This window comes from Sphaeramia orbicularis, unplaced genomic scaffold (assembly GCF_902148855.1).
Source record: "Sphaeramia orbicularis unplaced genomic scaffold, fSphaOr1.1, whole genome shotgun sequence".
NCBI classification, from domain to species: Eukaryota; Metazoa; Chordata; class Actinopteri; order Kurtiformes; family Apogonidae; genus Sphaeramia; species Sphaeramia orbicularis.
In genome coordinates, this window is record NW_021941639.1 from 135,925 (window position 1) to 156,944 (window position 21,020).

Consider the following 21,020-nt stretch of genomic DNA (forward strand, 5'->3'; position numbering starts at 1 on the left):
AAGGATAACTCTTACCCTAATGATAACTCTAACCCTAAGGGTAACTCCTAAACCTAAGGATAACTCTAACCCTAAGGATAACTCTAACCCTAAGGGTAACTCCTAGCCCTAAGGGTAACTCTAACCCTAAGGGTAACTCTAACCTTAATGATAACTCTAACCCTAAGGGTAACTCCTAACACTAAGGGTAACTCTAACCCTAAGGATAACTCTAACCCTAAGGATAACTCTTACCCTAAGGGTAACTCCTAACCCTAAGGATAATTTTTACCGTAAGGGTAACTCCTAATCCTAAGGGTAACTCCTAACCCTAAGGATAACTCTAACCCTAATGATAACTCTAACCCTAATGATAACTCTAACCCTAAGGGTAACTCTAAGCCTAAGGATAACTCTAACCCTAATGATAACTCTAACTCTAAGGGTAACTCTAAACCCTGAGGGTAACTCTAACCCTAATGATAACTCTAACCCTAATGATAACTCTAACCCTAAGGATAACTCTAACCCTAAGGGTAACTCCTAACCCTAAGGGTAACTCCTAACCCTAATGATAACTCTTACCCTAATGATAACTCTAACCCTAAGGGTAACTGTAACCCTAACCCTAAGGGTAACTCTGACCCTAAGGGTAACTCTAACCCTAAGGATAACTCTTACCCTAATGATAACTCTAACCCTAATGATAACTCTAACCCTAAGGGAAACTCCTAACCATAAGGGTAACACCTAACCCTAAGGATAACTGTAACCCTAAGGATAACTCTAACCCTAAGGATAACTCTAACCCTAAGGGTAACTCCTAGCCCTAAGGGTAACTCTAACCCTAAGGGTAACTCTAACCCTAATGATAACTCTAACCCTAAGGGTAACTCCTGACCCTAAGGATAACTCTAACCCTAAGGGTAACTCCTAACCCTAATGATAACTCTAACCCTAAGGGTAACTCTTACCCTAAGGGTAACTCTAACCCTAAGGATAACTCTTACCCTAATGATAACTCTTACCCTAAGGGTAACTCTAACCCTAATGATAACTCTTACCCTAATGATAACTCTAACCCTAAGGATAACTCTAACCCTAATGATAACTCTAACCCTAAGGGTAACTCTAACCCTAAGGGTAACTCTAACCCTAAGGATAACTCTAACCCTAAGGATAACTCTAACCCTAAGGATAACTCTAACACTAATGATAACTCTAGCCCTAATGATAACTCTAACTCTAATGATAACTCTAACCCTAATGATAATTCTAACCCTAATGATAACTCTAACCCTAAGGGTAACTCCTAACCCTAAGGGTAACTCTTACCCTAAGGGTAATTCTAACCCTAATGATAACTCTAACCCTAATGATAACTCTAACCCTAATGATAACTCTAACCCTAAGGGTAACTCTAACCCTAAGGGTAACTCTAACCCTAAGGATAACTCTAACCCTAAGGGTAAGTCTAACCCTGATGATAACTCTAACCCTAATGATAACTCTAACCCTAATGATAACTCTAACCCTAAGGGTAACTCCTAACCCTAAGGGTAACTCTAACCCTAAGGATAACTCTAACCCTAAGGGTAACTCCTAACCCTAAGGGTAACTCTAACCCTAATGATAACTCTAACCCTAAGGGTAACTCCTAACCCTAAGGGTAACTCTTACCCTAAGGGTAACTCTAACCCTAAGGGTAACTCTAACCCTAAGGATAACTCTAACCCTAAGGATAACTCTAACCCTAAGGATAACTCTAACCCTAAGGATAACTCTAACCCTAAGGATAACTCTAACCCTAAGGGTAACTCTAACCCTAAGGGTAACTCTAACCCTAAGGATAACTCTAACCCTAAGGGTAACTCTAACCCTAAGGGTAACTCTAACCCTAAGGATAACTCTAACCCTAATGATAACTCTAACCCTAAGGGTAACTCCTAACCCTAAGGTAACTCTAACCCTAAGGATAACTCTAACCCTAAGGTAACTCTAACCCTAAAGGTAACTCTAAACCCTAAGGATAACTCTAACCCTAAGGATAACTCTAACCCTAATGGTAACTCTAACCCTAAGGATAACTCTAACCCTAAGGGTAACTCTAACCCTAATGATAACTCTAACCCTAATGGTAACTCTAACCCTAAGGGTAACTCTAACCCTAAGGGTAACTCTTACCCTAATGATAACTCTAACCCTAATGATAACTCTAACCCTAAGAGTAACTCCTAACCCTAAGGGTAACTCCTAACCCTAAGAATAACTCTAACCCCAAGGATAATGCTAACCCTAAGGGTAACTCCTAGCCCTAAGGGTAACTCTTACCCTAAGGGTAACTCTAACCCTAATGATAACTCTAACCCTAAGGGTAACTCCTAACCCTAAGGATAAATCTAACCCTAAGGGTAATTCTAACCCTAAGGATAACTCTAACCCTAATGATAACTCTAACCCTAAGGGTAACTCCTGACCCTAAGGATAACTCTAACCCTAAGGGTAAATCTAACCCTAAGGATAACTCTTACCCTAATGATAACTCTTACACTAAGGGTAACTCTAACCCTAAGGATAACTCCTACCCTAATGATAATTCTAGCCCTAAGGGTAACTTCTAACCCTAAGGATAACTCTAACCTTAAGGATAACTCGAACCCTAATGATAACTCTAACCCTAAGGATAACTCTAACCCTAATGATAACTCTAACCCTAAGGGTAACTCTAAACCCTAATGATAACTCTAACCCTAATGATAACTCTAACCCTAAGAGTAACTCTAACCCTAAGGGTAACTCTAACCCTAATGATAACTCTAACCCTAAGGGTAACTCTAAACCCTAATGGTAACTCCTAACCCTAAGGATAACTCTAACCTTAAGGATAACTTGAACCCTAATGATAACTCTAACCCTAAGGGTAACTCTAACCCTAATGATAACTCTAACCCTAATGATAACTCTAACCCTAAGAGTAACTCTAACCCTAATGATAACTCTTACCCTAATGATAACTCTAACCCTAATGATAACTCTAACCCTAAGGGTAACTCCTTACCCTAAGGATAATTCTTACCCTAAGGGTAACTCCTAATCCTAAGGGTAACTCCTAACCCTAAGGATAACTCTTACCCTAAGGGTAACTCCTAACCCTAAGGATAACTCTAACCCTAAGGGTAACTGCTAACCCTAAGGGTAACTCTCATCTCAAGGGTAAGCCTAACTCTAAGGGTAACTTTGACCCTAACCCTTAAGGTAACCCTAAAGGTAACCCTAACCCTAAGGGAAACCTGGGTCCTCAGGTTCAGGGGTTTAAGGGAAACCTGGGTCCTCAGGTTCAGGGGTTTTAGGGGAACCTGGGTCCTCAGGTTCAGGGGTTTTAGGGGAACCTGGGTCCTCAGGTTCAGGGGTTTAAGGGGACCACATGTGTTTCAGTTTCAGTCAAACACACTGAATCAGGTCCAAACTCATGTTTTTTGACAATGAATGACATTTATTCAGTTGAACCGTTTACATCGACATTGAATCCAGGAAACAACAGAACTTGAGCTGAGTGATCATATATAGACACCTTCTGTTCATATCTTTTATTTATTATTATTTCATCCATTAAAACTTACATTAATTCGTCCACCTGCGACAGAATCCGTTTCAGATCGGACGGTTTCAACTGGATCGTTTCAATTGTAGCTGATATTTGATCTTTCATCGGTCGGATCCACGTTTGCGGATGTGACGAACCTTCATGGGGGTCTGTCCATGTTGGCTGGGGTCCGGTCCAGGTGGTCCGGTCCTGGTGGTCTTACGGGGTGGACATGGTGCGTTCGATCCAGGACAGGAAGTTGCTGACCTTGGTGTAGACGCCGTACATGTTGGCGTGGGCGCAGCCTTTGCCCCAGCTGACCACGCCCGTCAGGAACCAGGTCTTGCGGTACTTGGTGACCAGCGGACCGCCACTGTCGCCCTCGCAGGAGTCCTTCCCTCCGGCCTTGACACCGGCGCAGAGCATGTTCCTGGTGATGTTGAGGCGGGTGTGCAGGCGACACTCCTGCAGCGGAACCCTGGGGATCTCCAGGCGCTGCAGGAGGTCGGAGGCGGAGCCGTGGACCGCCAGGCGACCCCACCCCGACACGGTGGACAGGCGCACGGTGGCCAGGGTCCGGGTGGCCGTGCTGTTCCGGGCCGGCAGGCAGATGGGGACCACGTAACGGCCCAGTTTGACCGGGTGGTAGAGCCGGAGCAGGGCCAGGTCGCTGTCGGAGCTGGACTGGTTGTACCCGGGGTGGATCAGGACTCGGTCCACCCGCCTCTTCTGCTCCGTCTTCTCGTCCTGGTTGCGGTCGTGTTCACCTTTAAAAGAACAGAAGGTCTAGTTCAGTCCAGGGTCTGAGGCTGAGGTTCCACTATCGGTTCTGTTTGGGAAGAAACTCTAGAACAAATGGAGTCGGTTCTTTATCGCATTTTTGGTTCTAACCCTAGTGTAAAGGACCAAAGACCTGGAACAGGGTCTGAGGTTCCACTAGTGTAAAGGACCCAAGACCTGGAACAGGGTCAGAGGTTCCACTAGTGTAAAGGACCAAAGACCTGGAACAGGGTCTGAGGTTCCACTAGTGTAAAGGACCCAAGACCTGGAACAGGGTCTGAGGTTCCACTAGTGTAAAGGACCCAAGACCTGGAAAAGGGTCTGAGGTTCCACTAGTGTAAAGGACCAAAGACCTGGAACAGGGTCTGAGGTTCCACTAGTGTAAAGGACCAAAGACCTGGAACAGGGTCTGAGGTTCCACTAGTGTAAAGGACCCAAGACCTGGAACAGGGTCTGAGGTTCCACTAGTGTAAAGGACCCAAGACCTGGAAAAGGGTCTGAGGTTCCACTAGTGTAAAGGACCAAAGACCTGGAACAGGGTCTGAGGTTCCACTAGTGTAAAGGACCAAAGACCTGGAACAGGGTCAGAGGTTCCACTAGTGCAAACCAGAGATGACCCGGTGGTCCCTCGTGCTGTGAGACTAGAGATCCAGAATGGACCGGCTCAGTCTGAGTTTGGACACACCGTCCATCAGGGATCTGACAATCTCCTTCAGGGTCTGGAGGACCTGGGCCTGGTTCTAGTCCAGGCTTTCCCTGGGCCCCTGGAGGCCAGTGTCCACGTTGGAACCTTCAGCCAACATGTTGTCTAAGATGTCACTGAATGTACCGGCAGAAGACCCTGAGGGTTCCACCGAGTTCTCTGGACCAATGACCTAGACCTAAGCTTGACTCACATCTGGACAACGACTGCACCTGCCCACCCTGCAGGAGGTCTGGTCCACCTGCCCACCCTGCAGGAGGTCTGGTCCACCTGCCCACCCTGCAGGAGGTCTGGTCCACCTACCCACCCTGCAGGAGGTCTGGTCCACCTACCCACCCTGCAGGAGGTCTGGTCCACCTACCCACCCTGCAGGAGGTCTGGTCCACCTGCCCACCCTGCCCACCCTGTAGGAGGTCTGGTCCACCTGCCCACCCTGCAGGAGGTCTGGTCCACCTACCCACCCTGCAGGAGGTCTGGTCCACCTACCCACCCTGCAGGAGGTCTGGTCCACCTGCCCACCCTGCAGGAGGTCTGGTCCACCTTCCCACCCTGCAGGAGGTCTGGTCCACCTGCCCACCTTGCAGGAGGTCTGGCTCAGTCCCATTTGTTCTAGGGTTCATTCCTTAAACTGATCCCAGAACCGTGGTTCAGAAGTGGATCCACTTTGCAGAGTTTTACCGACAGTGACGTGGAAGACAGCCGAGGGTTTAGAGGAGACGCAGTGAGCAGCAGTGAGCATCCACCTGGGAGACAGCACGATGGCACCACAGATGTACTGGTGGTTCTCCGACAGGAGCGCCTGGAGAACCCAGAGGAGAACCAAGAGGAGAACCAAAGAGGAGGACCAAGAGGAGAACCAAGAGGAGGACCAAAGAGGAGAACCAAGAGGAGGACCAAATAGGAGAGCCAAGAGGAGGACCAAAGAGGAGAACCAAAGAGGAGAACCAAGCGGAGGACCAAAGAGCAGAACCAAAGAGGAGAACCAAAGAGGAGAACCAAGCGGAGGACCAAAGAGGACAACCAAAGAGGTGGACCAAAGAGTAGAACCAAAGAGGAGGACCAAGAGGAGAACCAAGAGGAGGACCAAAGAGGAGAACAAAAGAGGAGGACCAAAGAGGAGAACCAAAGAGGAGCACCAAAGAGGAGAACCAAAGAGGAGAACCAAAGAGGAGGACCAAGAGGAGAACCAAGAGGAGGACCAAAGAGGAGAACAAAAGAGGAGGACCAAAGAGGAGGACCAAAGAGGAAAACCAAATAGGAGGACCAAATAGGAGAACCAAGAGGAGGATCAAAGAGGAGAACCAAAGAGGAGAACCAAGAGGAGGACCAAAGAGGAGAACCAAAGAGGAGGACCAAAGAGGAGGACCAAAGAGGAGAACCAAAGAGGAGAACCAAGAAGAAGAACCAAAGAGGAGGACAAAAGAGGAGAACCAAAGAGGAGAACCAAAGAGAACCAAAGAGGAGGACCAAAGAGGAGAACCAAGAGGAGGACCAAAGAGGAGAACCAAGAGGAGGACAAAAGAGGAGGACCAAAGAGGAGGACAAAAGAGGAGGACCAAAGAGGAGGACCAAAGAGGAGGACCAAAGAGGAGAACCAAAGAGGAGGACCAAAGAGGAGAACCAAAGAGGCGGACCAAAGAGGAGAACCAAAGAGGAGAACCAAAGAGGAGGACCAAAGAGGAGAACCAAAGAGGAGAACCAAGAAGGAGAACCAAAGAGGAGAACCAAGCGGAGGACCAAAGAGGAGAACCAAAGAGGTGGACCAAAGAGAAGAACCAAAGAGGAGAACCAAAGAGGAGCACCAAAGAGGAGGACCAAAGAGGAGAACCAAAGAGAACCAAAGAGGAGGACCAAAGAGGAAAACCAAAGAGGAAAACCAAAGAGGAGAACCAAAGAGGAGAACCAAGAGTAGAACAAAGAGGAGAACCAAAGAGGAGGACCAAGAGTAGAACAAAGAGGAGAACCAAAGAGGAGAACCAAAGAGGAGGACCAAGAGGAGGACCAAAGAGGAGAACCAAAGAGGAGAACCAAGAGGAGAACAAAAAGGAGAACCAAAGAGGAGAACCAAGAGGAGGACCAAAGAGGAGGACCAAGAGGAGAACCAAAGAGGAGAACAAAGAGGAGAACCAAAGAGGAACTGGGTCAGTTAGGACGTACTCTCTAGTGCACACTAACAGTGGGTCATGTGACTGGGTCATGTGACCGTGGGTCATGTGACAGTGGGTCATGTGACAGTGGGTCATGTGACAGTGGGTCATGTGACAGTGCTCAGACCTGCCATGGACAGTGTCCTTTTGGACAGATGTGTCCGTTGATGACTCTGGGGCTGAAGTGGACCAGTGGTCTACCACAGGGGACCGGGTCTGGACACAAGAGAGACAGGAGTCAAACACACACTTATTCATTCATTCATTCATTCATTCATTCATTTATTTATTTATTTATTTATTTATTATTTTAAATTACTTTTTGGACCCGTGCAGTCTGGGTGTGGGGTGGTGGCAGATACCCACAGAACACTATGGGACCCTCCCTGGTCCCACCCCAACACCCCAGTTACTGACTTAAATTAAACTGCCCCCCCACCTGTCGACACCATAACCCACATCCTCATCTATGTCCACCTTTTTAAGGCCTTTTTTGTATTTTGTGTCTGAAACATTCATGAACTGTTGGAGGTTTTATGAAAACCCTTTTCCAGATCAAATCACTGTAAACATTATGGTGGTAGTTTACAAGGTGCACTTGAATGCACCATCAGGAGTTTTTCCTCATCCATTAAAGTAGGCAAACAGAAAACAGACCCCCCCCCCCCCCCCCCCCCCCATGGAGCCGTGACCTCTGACCCTCAGGTACCCCCCCCCCCAACACTCAGCCCCTCCCCCTCTGACCTTCAGGTACCCCCCACCCCACGCCCCGACCCTAAGCCCCTCCCCCTCTGACCCTCAGGTGTGCAGGTGCTGTTGTCCAGGTCCAGGTGGTACCCTGGTGCGCAGGTGCAGGCGTGGCGGCGGTGGGAGAACTCGCTGCAGAAATGTTCGCAGCCTCCGTTTCTATGACGACAGCCACCGTGCATCAGACGCACTGGGAGAACAAACAAAAATTAAAGCCGCAAGCGGCATCTAAAGGCCCTCACCACGGGCACATCCAGTAGAAGTATGTCCATCGTTCAGCAGGTGGCGCTCTAGCACCAAATTTCAATGTCTTCTGATGAATGGGTGTAGGCCTGGGAGATTGACAACTGATTCAAATTTGAGGGAAATCTTTGTTCTTATGTCCAAACTAAAGAAATTTTAGTATAAGTAAATCTGTAGGGGGCGCTATGCAGCTAAAATTAAATTTCTTCCATTGAATGGGTGTAGGCCTGCGAGATGTACCACTGAGTCAAATTTGAGCCAAATCGGTGTTTGTATGTCTGAATTAATGCAATTTTCGTGAAGGTAAATTTGTAGGGGGCGCTATTGAGCGCAATGGCAATTTCTTTTGATAAACAGGTGTAGGCCTGGGAGACAGACGTCTGAGTCAAATTTGAGCCAAATCGGTGTTCGTATGTCCGAACTGTCATTTTTGTAAATGTACATTTGTAGGGGGCGCTATAGTGCAAAATTTCAGTTTCTTTTGATAAATGGCTGTAGGCCTTGGAGACTGATGTCTGAGTCAAATTTCAGCCAAATCGGTGTTTGTATGTCTAAGCTGAAGCAATTTTTGTAATGGTAAAGTTTTGAAAAAACTTTGCAAAGTTTGCAACCTCGTCGCACAAAAACGGTGACACCGACTCAAAAATTCGGCTAACCCACTTCTCTAGATACTGTACACCGATTTTGAGCTCATTTGTCCAAACGGCTTAGTAGGAGATAGTTAAAATACGTCAGCGAAAACGCTGACTCAGCATTTTGGAAATTTCAATCCAATATGGCCGACTAAGGGTTGGTTTTGGGGCGTGGCCATAATAATATTTTTTGTTTGTCTCCTCATGATGAATCTTTGTACCGATTTTTGTGACTCTACGACAAACTTTATGTTGGACGCGCTCCCATTGGCACAATGCATTTCCACTTTTCAAGGGGGCGCTGCAGCAACATTTCTTTACTGACATCTACGAAACCTATATGTAAGTTCAATTTCTCGCACTTCTGAATTTTGTGCAAAATTTGGTGAGTTTTCGTAAATGTTAAGGATGTCAAAATTGACCTCAAAGCGCAGGAGAAGGAAAAATAAGACAAAAGGAAAAAAATTAAAGCCGCAAGCGGCATCTAAAGGCCCTCCCCAAGGGCACGTCCAGTGGAAGTATGCACATCGTTCAACAGGTGGCGCTCTAGCACCTAATTTCAGTTTCTTCTGATGAATGGGTGAAGGCCTGGGATATTGACAACTGATTCAAATTTGAGCCAAACTGGTGTTCGTATGTCTGAAGTGAAGCAATTTTAATAAAAAAAATTAAAAAAAAAAACTTGTAGGGGGCGCTGTAGTGTGAAATTTCAGTTTCTTTTGACAAGTAGGTCTAGGCCTGGGAGACAGATGTCTGAGTCAAATTTGAGCCAAATCTGTTTTCTTTTCTCTGAACTGATGTCATTTTTGTAAATGTACATTTGTAGGGGGCGCTATAGTGCAAAATTTAAAATTCTTTTAACAAATGGGTGTAGGCCTGGGAGATGGACGTATGAGTGTAATTTGAGCCAAATCGGTGTTTGTATGTCTGAGCTGAAGCAATTTTTGTAATGGTAAATTCAAAAAGAAACTTTGCAAAGTTTTCGACGTTGTCACACAAAAACGGTGACACCAATCCAAAAAATTCGGCTAACTTTTGATGCCCCACTTCTCTAGATACTGTACACCGATTTTGAGCTCATTCGGCCAAACGGCTTAGTAGGAGATAGTTAAAATACAACTTCAGCGAAAACGCTGACTCAGCATTTTGGAAATTTCAATCCAATATGGCCGACTAAGGGTTGGTTTAGGGGCGTGGCCATAATAATATTTTTTGTTTGTCTCCTCATGATGAATCTGTCTACCGATTTTCGTGGCTCTACGACTAACTTTATGTTGGACGCGCTCCCATTGGCGCAATGTATTTCCACTTTTCAAGGGGGCGCTGCCGCAACATTTCTTTACCGACATCTACGAAACCTATATGTAAATTCAATTTCTCACACTTCTGAATTTTAGGCAAAATTTGGTGAGTTTTCGTAAATGTTCAGAGGGTCAAAATTGAGCTCAAAGCGCAGGAGAAAGAAAAATAAAACAAAAAAAATAAATAAATAAAAATAAAAAAAATAAGAATCTGAGCAAGAACAATATAGTCGTTTCTATGGCAACCACGTATTTGCCCTTTTTTGAAAGTTCTCGAGCTCCCCCACATGTGTGTGGGGTGAGATGTCATGTGTCGTGCACTTACACACATGTGACTGACCCCGAGTGGGCGTGTCCCATTGACTCCCATTCATTCTGAGCAGGTGTAAATATGCGATTTGTGCACGTCATATACATCGTCGGAAAGGTCTCAGCGCCGTGAATGTGAATATGTGTGAGAGTGGCGACAGTGGCGAAAGGCGACCACGTCACTGGCGATTTCGTCCCCATGCGCCCACTGCAGACTCAATAGGCCCTGGGCTGGCTTTACTCGGCTCGGGCCTAAAAAATAATAATTAAAGCCGCAACCGGCATCTAAAGGCCCTCGCCAAGGGCACGTCCAGTGGAAGTATGCCCATCGTTCAGCAGGTGGCGCTCTAGCACCAAATTTCAGTTTCTTCTGATGAATGGGTGTAGGCCTGAGAGATTGACAACTCATTCAAATTTGAGGGAAATCATTGCTCGTATGTCCGAAATAAGGAAATTTTTGTATAAGTAAATCTGTAGGGGGCGCTATGCAACTAAAACTAAATTTCTTCCATTGAATGGGTGTAGGCCTGTGAGATGTACCACTGAGTCAAATTTGAGCCAAATCGGTGGTCGTATGTCTGAAGTAATGCAATTTTCGTGAAGGTAAATTTGTAGGGGGCGCTAGTGAGCAAAATGGAAATTTCTTTTGATAAATGGGTGTAGGCCTGGGAGATTGACAACTGATTCAAATTTGAGCCAAATTGGTGTTTGTATGTGTGAAGTAAAGTAATTTTCGTAAAGGTAAAGTTGTAGGGGGTGCTATAGCACCAAATGTAACATTTTTCTGATAAATGGGTGTAAGTCTGGGCGATAGCCGTCTGAGTCAAATTTGAGCCAAATCAGTGTTCATGTGTCCGAACTGAAGCAATTTTAATAAAATAATTTTTAAAAACTTGTAGGGGGCGCTGTAGTGCAAAATTTCAGTTTCTTTTTACAAATAGGTGTAGGCCTGGGAGACTAATGTCTGAGTCAAATTTGAGCCAAATCGGTGTTCGTATGTCCGAACTGATGTCATTTTTGTAAATGTACATTTGTAGGGGGTGCTATAGTGCAAAATTTCAATTTCTTCTAATGAATAAGTGTAGGCCTGGGAGATAGATGACTCCTTCAAATTTGAGCCAAATCGGTGTTTGTATGTCTAAGATGAAGCAATTTTTGTAATTGTAAATTCACTAAGAAACTTTGCAAAGTTTGCGACGTCGTAACACAAAAACGGTGACACCTATCCAAAAAAATCGGCTAACTTTTGATGCCCCACTTCTCTAGATACTGTACACCGATTTTGAGCTCATTTGGCCAAACGGCCAAGGAGGAGATAGTTAAAATACGACGTTAGCGAAAACGCTGACTCAGCATTTTGGAAATTTCAATCCAATATGGCCGACTAAGGGATGGTTTTGGGGTGTGGCCATTATAATATTTTTTGTTTGTCTCCTCATGATGAATCTATGTACCGATTTTCGTGGCTCTACAACAAACTTTACGTTGGACGTGCTCCCATTGGCGTAATGCATTTCCATTTTTCAAGGGGGCACTGCGGCAACATTTCTTTACCGACATCTACGAAACCTACATGTAAATTCAATTTCTCGCACTTCTGAATTTTGGGCAAAATTTGGTGAGTTTTCGTAAATGTTTAGGGGGTCAAATTTGAGCTCAAAGAGCAGGAGAAGAAAATTAAAGCCGCAAGCGGCATCTAAAGGCCCTCGCCACGGGCACGTCCAGTAGAAGTATGTCCGTCGTTCAGCAGGTGGCGCTCTAGCAGCAAATTTCAGTGTCTTCTGATGAATGGGTGTAGGCCTGGGAGATTGACAACTGATTCAAATTTGAGGCAGATCTTTGTTTTTATGTCCGAACTAAAGGATTTTTTGTATAAGTAAATCTGTAGGGGGTGCTATGCAGCTGAAATTAAATGTCTTCCTTTGAATGGGTGTAGGCCTGCGAGATGTACCACTGAGTCAAATTTGAGCCAAATCGGTGTTTGTATGTCTGAATTAATGCAATTTTCGTGAAGGTAAATTTGTAGGGGGCGCTCCTGAGCGAAGTGGCAATTTCTTTTGATAAATGGGTGTAGGCCTGGGAGATTGACAACTGATTCAAATTTCAGCCAAATTGGTGTTCGCATGTCTAACGTGAAGTAATTTTCGTAAAGGTAACATTGTAGGGGGCGCTATGGCGCCGAATTTAAAATTTTTCTGATAAATGGGTGTAGGCCTGGGAGATAGATGTCTGAGTCAAATTTGAGCCAAATTGGTGTTTGTATGTCCGAACTGAAGCTATTTTAATAAAAAATATTGAAAATTTTTGTAGGGGGCGCTGTATTGCAAAATTTCAGTTTCTTTTGATAAATAGGTGTAGGCCTTTGAGACAGATGTCTGAGTCAAATTTGAGCCAAATCGGTGTTCGTATGTCCGAACTGATGTCATTTTTGTAAATATACATTTGTAGGGGGCGCTATAGTGCAAAATTTCAATTTCTTTTAATAAATGGGTGTAGGCCTGGGAGATAGACGTCTGAGTCAAATTTGAGCCAAATTGGTGTTCGTATGTCCGAACTGAAGCTATTTTAATAAAAAATATTGAAAATTTTTGTAGGGGGCGCTGTATTGCAAAATTTCAGTTTCTTTTGATAAATAGGTGTAGGCCTTTGAGACAGATGTCTGAGTCAAATTTGAGCCAAATCGGTGTTCGTATGTCCGAACTGATGTCATTTTTGTAAATTTACATTTGTAGGGGGCGCTATAGTGCGAAATTTCTCGCACTTCTGAATTTTAGGCAAAATTTGGTGAGTTTTCGTAAATATTCAGAGGGTCAAAATTGAGCTCAAAGCGCAGGAGAAAGAAAAATAAGACAAAAAAAAAAAAAATAATAATAATAATAAAAATAACAATAATCTGAGCAAGAACAATATAGCCGTTTCTATGGCAACCACGTATTTTCCCTTTTTTGAAAGTTCTCGAGGTCCCCCACATGTCTGTGGGGTCAGATGTCACGTGTCGTGCACTTACACCCATGTGACAAACCCCGTGTGGGCGTGTCCCATTGACTCCCATTCATTCTGAGCAGGTGTAAATATGCGATTTGTGCACGTCATATACATCGTCGGAAAGGTCTCAGTGTCGTGAATGTGAATATGTGTGAGAGTGGCGACAGTGGCGAAAGGTGACCGCGTCACTGGCGATTTCGTCCCCATGCGCCCACTGCAGACTCAATAGGCCCTGCGCCGGCTTTACTCGGCTCGGGCCTAATAAGACAAAAAAAAAAATTTTATAATTAAAGCCGCAAGTGGCATCTAAAGGCCCTCGCCACGGGCATGTCCAGTAGAAGTATGTCCATCGTTCAGCAGGTGGCGCTCTAGCAGCAAATTTCAATAACTTCTGATGAGTGGGTTTAGGCCTGGGAGATTGACAACTGATTCAAATTTGAGGCAAATCTATGTTCGTATGTCCACACTAAAGAAATTTTTGTGTAAGTAAATCTGTAGGCGGCGCTATGCAGCTAAAATCAAATTTCTTCCATTGAATGGGTGTAGGCCTGCGAGATGTACCACTGAGTCAAATTTGAGCCAAATCAGTGTTCGTATGTCCAAATTAATGCAATTTTCGTGACGGTAAATTTGTGGGGGGCGCTATCCAGCGAAACTGCAATTTCTTTTGATAAATGGGTGTAGGCCTGGGAGATTGACACCTGATTCAAATTTGAGCCAGATTGGTGTTCGTATGTCTGAAGTGAAGTAATTTTCGTAAAGGTAAAATTGTAGGGGGCGCTATAGCTCCAAATTTCAAATTTTTCTGATAAATGGGTGTAGGCCTGAGAGATAGACGTCTGAGTCAAATTTGAGCCAAATTGGTGTTCGTATGTCCGAACTGAAGCAATTTTAATAAAAAAAATTTTTAAAAAACTTATAGGGTCCTGTAGTGCAAAATTTCAGTTTCTTTTTACAAATAGGTGTAGGCCTGGGAGACAGATGTCTGAGTCAAATTTGAGCCAAATCGGTGTTCGTATGTCCGAACTGATGTCATTTTTGTAAATGTACATTTGTAGGAGGCGCTATAGTGCAAAATTTCAATTTCTTTTAATAAATGGGTGTAGGCCTGGGAGATAGACGTCTGAGTCAAATTTGAGCCAAATCGGTGTTCGTATGTCTGAGCTGAAGCAATTTTTGTAATGGTAAATTCAAAAAGAAACTTTGCCAAGTTTGCGACGTCGTCACACAAAAACGGTGACACCAATCAAAAAAAGTCGGCTAACTTTTGATGCACCACTTCTCTTGATACTGTACACCGATTTTGAGCTCATTCGGCCAAACGGCCAAGGAGGAGATAGTTAAAATACGACGTCAGCGAAAACGCTGACTCAGCATTTTGGAAATTTCAATCCAATATGGCTGACAAAGGGTTGGTTTTGGGGCATGGCCATAATAATATTTTTTGTTTGTCTCCTCATGATGAATCTGTGTACTGATTTTCGTGGCTCTACAAAAAACTTTACGTTGGACGCGCTCCCATTGGCGTAATGCATTTCCACTTTTCAAGGGGGCGCTGCCGCAACATTTCTTTACCGACATCTACGAAACCTATATGTAAATTAAATTTCTCGCACTTCTGAATTTTGGGCAACTTTTGGTGAGTTTTCATAAATTTTCAGGGGGTCAAATTTGAGCTCAAAGAGCAGGAGAAGAAAATAATAATAATAATAATAATAATTAAAGAAAAATAGTAAGAATCTGAGCAAGAACAATATAGCCGTTTCTATGGCAACCACATATTTGGCCTTATGTGAAAGCTCTCGAGCTCCCCCACATGTCTGTGGGGTCAGATGTCACGTGTCGTGCACTTACACCCACATGACTGACCCCGAGTGGGCGTGTCCCATTGACTTCCATTCATTCTGAGCAGGTGTAAATATGTGATTTGTGCACATGTCATGTACATCGTCGGAAAGGTCTCAGTGCCGTGAATGTGAATATGTGTGAGAGTGGCGACAGTGGAGAAAGGCGACCGCGTCACTGGCGATTTTGTCCCCATGCGCCCACTGCAGACTCAATAGGCCCTGCGCTGGCTTTACTCGGCTCGGGCCTAAAAATAATAATAATAATAATAATAATAATAATAAAAATAATAATAATCTGAGCAAGAACAATATAGCCGTTTCCGTGGCAACCACGTATTTGGCCTTATTTGAAAGCTGTTGAGGTCCCCCACATGTCTGTGGGGTCAGATGTCACGTGTCGTGCACTTACACCCACATGAGTGACCCCGAGTGGGCGTGTCCCATTGACTTCCATTCATTCTGAGCAGGTGTAAATATGCGATTTGTGCACATGTCATGTACATCTTCGGAAAGGTCTTAGTGCCGTGAATGTGAATGTGTGTGAGAGTGGCGACAGTGGAGAAAGGCGACCGCGTCACTGGCAATTTTGTCCCCATGCGCCCACTGTAGATTCAATAGGCCCTGCGCCGGCTTTACTCGGCTCGGGCCTCAAAAAAAATATATATATACATATATATTAAAAATTTTTGTAGGGGGCGCTGTAGTGCAAAATTTCAGTTTCTTTTGATAAATAGGTGTAGGCCTGGGAGACAGATGTCTGAGTCAAATTTGAGCCAAATCGGTGTTCGTATGTCCGAACTGATGTCATTTTTGTAAATGTACATTTGTAGGGGGCGCTATAGTGCAAAATTTCAATTTCTTGTAATAAATGGGTGTAGGCCTGGGAGATGGATGTCTGAGTGTAATTTGAGCCAAATCGGTGTTCGTATGTCTGAGCTGAAGCAATTTTTGTAATGGTAAATTTGCGAAGAAACTTTGCAAAGTTTGAGACGTTGTCACACAAAAATGGTGACACCAATCCAAAAAATTCGGCTAACTTTTGATGTCCCACTTCTCTAGATACTGTATGCCAATTTTGAGCTCATTTGGCCAAATGGCTTAGTAGGAGATAGTTAAAATACGACATCAGCGAAAACGCTGACTCAGCATTTTGGAAATTTCAATCCAATATGGCCGACTTCCGGTGGGTTTAGGGGCGTGGCCATAGTAACATTTTTTTTTGTCTCCACATGATGAATCTGTGTACCGATTTTCGTGGCTCTATGACAAACTTTATGTTGGACGAGCTCCCATTGACGTAATGTATTTCCACTTTTCAAGGGGGCGCTGTCACAACATTTCTTAACCGACATCTACGAAACCTATATGTAAATTCAATTTTGCACATTTCTGAATTTTAGGCAAAATTTGGTGAGTTTTCGTAAATGTTTAGGGGGTCAAATTTGAGCTCAAAGCGCAGGAGAAAGAAAAATAAACATTAAATTAAAGCCGCAAGCGGCATCTAAAGGCCCTCGCCACAGGCACGTCCAGTAGAAGTATGCCCATCGTTCAGCAGGTGGCGCTCTAGCACCAAATTTCAATGTCTTCTGATGAATGGGTGTAGGCCTGGGAGATTGACAACTGATTCAAATCTGAGGCAGATCTTTTTTCGTATGTCCAAACTAAAGAATTTTTTGTATAAGTAAATCTATAGGGGGCGCTATCCAGCTAAAATTAAATTTCTTCTGTTGAATGGGGGTAGGCCTGCAAGATGTAGCACTGAATTCAAATTTGAGCTAAATCGGTGTTCGTATGTCTGAGCTGAAGCAATTTTTGTAATGGTAAATTTGCGAAGAAACTTTGCAAAGTTTGAGACGTTGTCACACAAAAATGGTGACACCAATCCAAAAAATTCGGCTAACTTTTGATGCCCCACTTCTCTAGATACTGTATGCCAATTTTGAGCTTATTTGGCCGAATGGCTTAGTAGGAGATAGTTAAAATATGATGTCAGCGAAAATGCTGACTCAGCATTTTGGAAATTTCAATCCAATATGGCCGACTTCCGGTGGGTTTAGGGGCGTGGCCACAATAATATATTTTTTTTTGTGTCCTCATGATGAATCTGTGTACCGATTTTCGTGGCTCTACGGCAAACTTTATGTTGGACATGCTCCCATTGACGTAATGTATTTCCACTTTTCAAGGGGGCGCTGCAGCAACATTTCTTTACCGACATCTACGAAACCTACATGTAAATTCAATTTTGCACATTTCTGAATTTTGGGCAAAATTTGGTGAGTTTTCGTAAATGTTCAGGGGGTCAAAATTGAGCTCAAAGTGCAGGAGAAAGAAAAAAAAAAAAAAATAATAATAATAATAATAATAATAATAATCTGAGCAAGAACAATATAGCCGTTTCCATGGTAACCACGTATTTGGCTTTATGTGAAAGCTCTCGAGCTCCCCCACATGTCTTTGGGGTCAGATGTCACGTGTCGTGCACTTACACCCATGTGACTGACCCCGAGTGGGCGTGTCCCATTGACTCCCATTCATTCTGAGCAGGTGTAAATATGCGATTTGTGCACATGTCATGTACATCGTCGGAAAGGTCTCAGTGCCGTGAATGTGAATATGTGTGAGAGTGGCGACAGTGGAGAAAGGCGACTGCGTCACTGGCAATTTCGGTGTTCGCATGTCTAACGTGAAGTAATTTTCGTAAAGGTAACATTGTAGGGGGCGCTATGGCGCCGAATTTAAAATTTTTCTGATAAATGGGTGTAGGCCTGGGAGATAGACGTCTGAGTCAAATTTGATCCAAATTGGTGTTCATATGTCCGAACTGAAGCTATTTTAATAAAAAATATTTAAAATTTTTGTAGGGGGCGCTGTAGTGCAAAATTTCAGTTTCTTTTGATAAATAGGTGTAGGCCTTGGAGACAGATGTCTGAGTCAAATTTGAGCCAAATCGGTGTTCGTATGTCCGAACTGATGTCATTTTTGTAAATGTACATTTGTAGGGGGCGCTATAGTGCGAAATTTCAATTTCTTTTAATAAATGGGTGTAGGCCTGGGAGATGGACGTCTGAGTCAAATTTCAGCCAAATCGCTGTTCGTATGTCTGAGCTGAAGCAATTTTTGTGATGGTAAATTTTCAAAAAAACTTCGCAAAGTTTGCAACCTCGTCACACAAAAACGGTGATGCCGATTCAAAAAATTCGGCTAACTTTTGATGCCCCACTTCTCTAGATACTGTACACCGATTTTGAGCTCATTCGGCCAAACGGCTTAGTAGGAGATAGTTAAAATACAACTTCAGCAAAAACGCTGACTCAGCATTTTGGAAATTTCAATCCAATATGGCCGACTAAGGGTTGGTTTAGGGGCGTGGCCATTATAATATTTTTTGTTTTTCTCCTCATGATGAATCTGTCTACCGATTTTCGTGGCTCTACAACAAACTTTATGTTGGACGCACTCCCATTGGCGCAATGCATTTCCACTTTTCAAGGGGGCGCTGCCACAACATTTCTTTACCGACCTCTGCGAAACCTATATGTAAATTAAATTTCTCGCACTTCTGAATTTTAGGCAAAATTTGGTGAGTTTTCGTAAATGTTCAGAGGGTCAAAATTGAGCTCAAAGCGCTTGAGAAAAATAAGAATCTGAGCAAGAACAATATAGCCGTTTCCGTGGCAACCACGTATTTGGCCTTATTTGAAAGCTCTCGAGCTCCCCCACATGTCTGTGGGGTCAGAGGTCACGTGTCGTGCACTTACACCCACGTGACTGACCCCGACTGGGCGTGGCCCATTGACTCCCATTCATTCTGAGCAGGTGTAAATATGCGATTTGTGCACATGTCATGTACATGTTCTTAAAGGTGCGGTTTGTGCACATGTCATGTACATGTTCTTAAAGGTGCGGTTTGTGCACATGTCATGTACATGTTCTTAAAGGTGCGGTTTGTGCACATGTCATGTACATGTTCTTAAAGGTGCGGTTTGTGCACATGTCATGTACATGTTCTTAAAGGTCTCAGTGCCGTGAATGTGAATATGTGTGAGAGTGGCGACAGTGGCGAAAGGCGACCGCGTCACTGGTGATTCCATCCCCATGCGCCCACTGCAGACTCAATAGGCCCTGCGCCGGCTTTACTCGGCTCGGGCCTAATAAACAAAAACAACACCAGCGTCAACAACAGCAATGGAACAAAAATCCCATAGAAACACAGGAGGCGGAGCTCGAACCTTTGTCACAGTTGCGTCCATGGTAACCAGGCGCACATTTACAGGTGTAGGAGGAGGCGTGGCTAGTGCAGGTGGCACCGTTCTGACATGGAGATGGAGAACAGTGGTCACCGGCTGGAACCGAAAAAGAGTTGAGTTAGACTATGGAACCGAAAAAAGAGTTGAGTTAGACTACGGAACCGAAAAAGAGTTGAGTTAGACTACGGAACCGAAAAAAGAGTTGAGTTAGACTACGGAACCGAAAAAGAGTTGAGTTAGACTACGGAACCGAAAAAAGAGTTGAGTTAGACTACGGAACCGAAAAAGAGTTGAGTTAGACTACGGAACCGAAAAAAGAGTTGAGTTAGACTACGGAACCGAAAAAAGAGTTGAGTTAGACTACGGAACCGAAAAAAGAGTTGAGTTAGACTACGGAACCGAAAAAGAGTTGAGTTAGACTACGGAACCGAAAAAAGAGTTGAGTTAGACTACGGAACCGAAAAAAGAGTTGAGTTAGACTAAGGAACCGAAAAAAGAGTTGAGTTAGACTACGGAACCGAAAAAAGAGTTGAGTTAGACTAAGGAACCGAAAAAAGAGTTGAGTTAGACTATGGAACCGAAAAAAGAGTTGAGTTAGACTATGGAACCGAAAAAAGAGTTGAGTTAGACTAAGGAACCGAAAAAAGAGTTGAGTTAGACTATGGAACCGAAAAAAGAGTTGAGTTAGACTACGGAACCGAAAAAAGAGTTGAGTTAGACTACGGAACCAAAAAAAGGAGTTGAGTTAGACTACGGAACTGAAAAAAGAGTTGAGTTAGACTACGGAACCTAAAAAAGAGTTGAGTTAGACTATGGAACCAAAAATAGAGTTGAGTTCGATTACGGAACCGAAAAAAGAGTTGAGTTAGACCACGGAACCGAAAATAGAGTATAGTTAGACTACGGAACCAGCTGGAACCGAAAAAGAGTTCAGATGGACAAAGAAAAAAGACAGAACCAGAGAAAGAACAATGACATGTACCTGTGTAGCGCCTCCAAAAGGACTCCTGGAAGAACAGAAGGAACCGTTAGAAACAGGAGAACATAAGGAACTGATGTTAGCGACAGATGTTGTTGTTTGTTTATCGTTTGTGTTGGTAGTTTCTTGTTTGTTTGTTTGTTTGTTTGCTTATTTGTTTGTTTGTTGTTGGTTGTTGTAATTTGTTTTTTGTTTGTTTGAGTATTGGGTTTTGTTTATTTATTTTTTTGTGTTTATAGTTTGTTCTTTGTAGTTTGTTGTTGTTTGTGTTGGTAGTTTGTCTGTTTGTTTGTTTGTTTGTTGTTTGTTTGTTTGTTCAAGGTGACTTTATTTGTACCTGCAGGTAGATTTGTTTTTGCAGCTCTCTTTCTCTCTCTCTCTCTCTCTCTCTCTCTCCTCTCTCCTCTCTCTCTCTCTGCTCTCTCTCTCTCTGTCTCTCTCTCTCCTCTCTCTCTCTCTCTCTCTCTCTGTCTCTCTCTCTCTCTCTCGCTCTCTTCCTCTCTCTCTCTCTTTCCTCTCTCCTCTCTCTCTTTTC

General features: G+C 43.9%; 1 protein-coding gene across 1 annotated transcript; it reads right to left on the bottom strand.

The window, feature by feature from the left end:
- Nucleotides 1-3,760: 3,760 nt before the first annotated feature.
- f7l (coagulation factor VII, like) lies at nt 3,761-20,513 on the bottom strand (the record flags this gene model as incomplete). The annotated part of the gene is made up of 6 exons (XM_030130504.1): nt 3,761-4,329; nt 5,724-5,844; nt 7,320-7,408; nt 7,989-8,129; nt 19,489-19,602; nt 20,489-20,513. Coding segments are annotated over 6 exons (1,038 nt in total), but the record flags the coding sequence as incomplete, so codon positions are not given.
- Nucleotides 20,514-21,020: the final 507 nt, after the last annotated feature.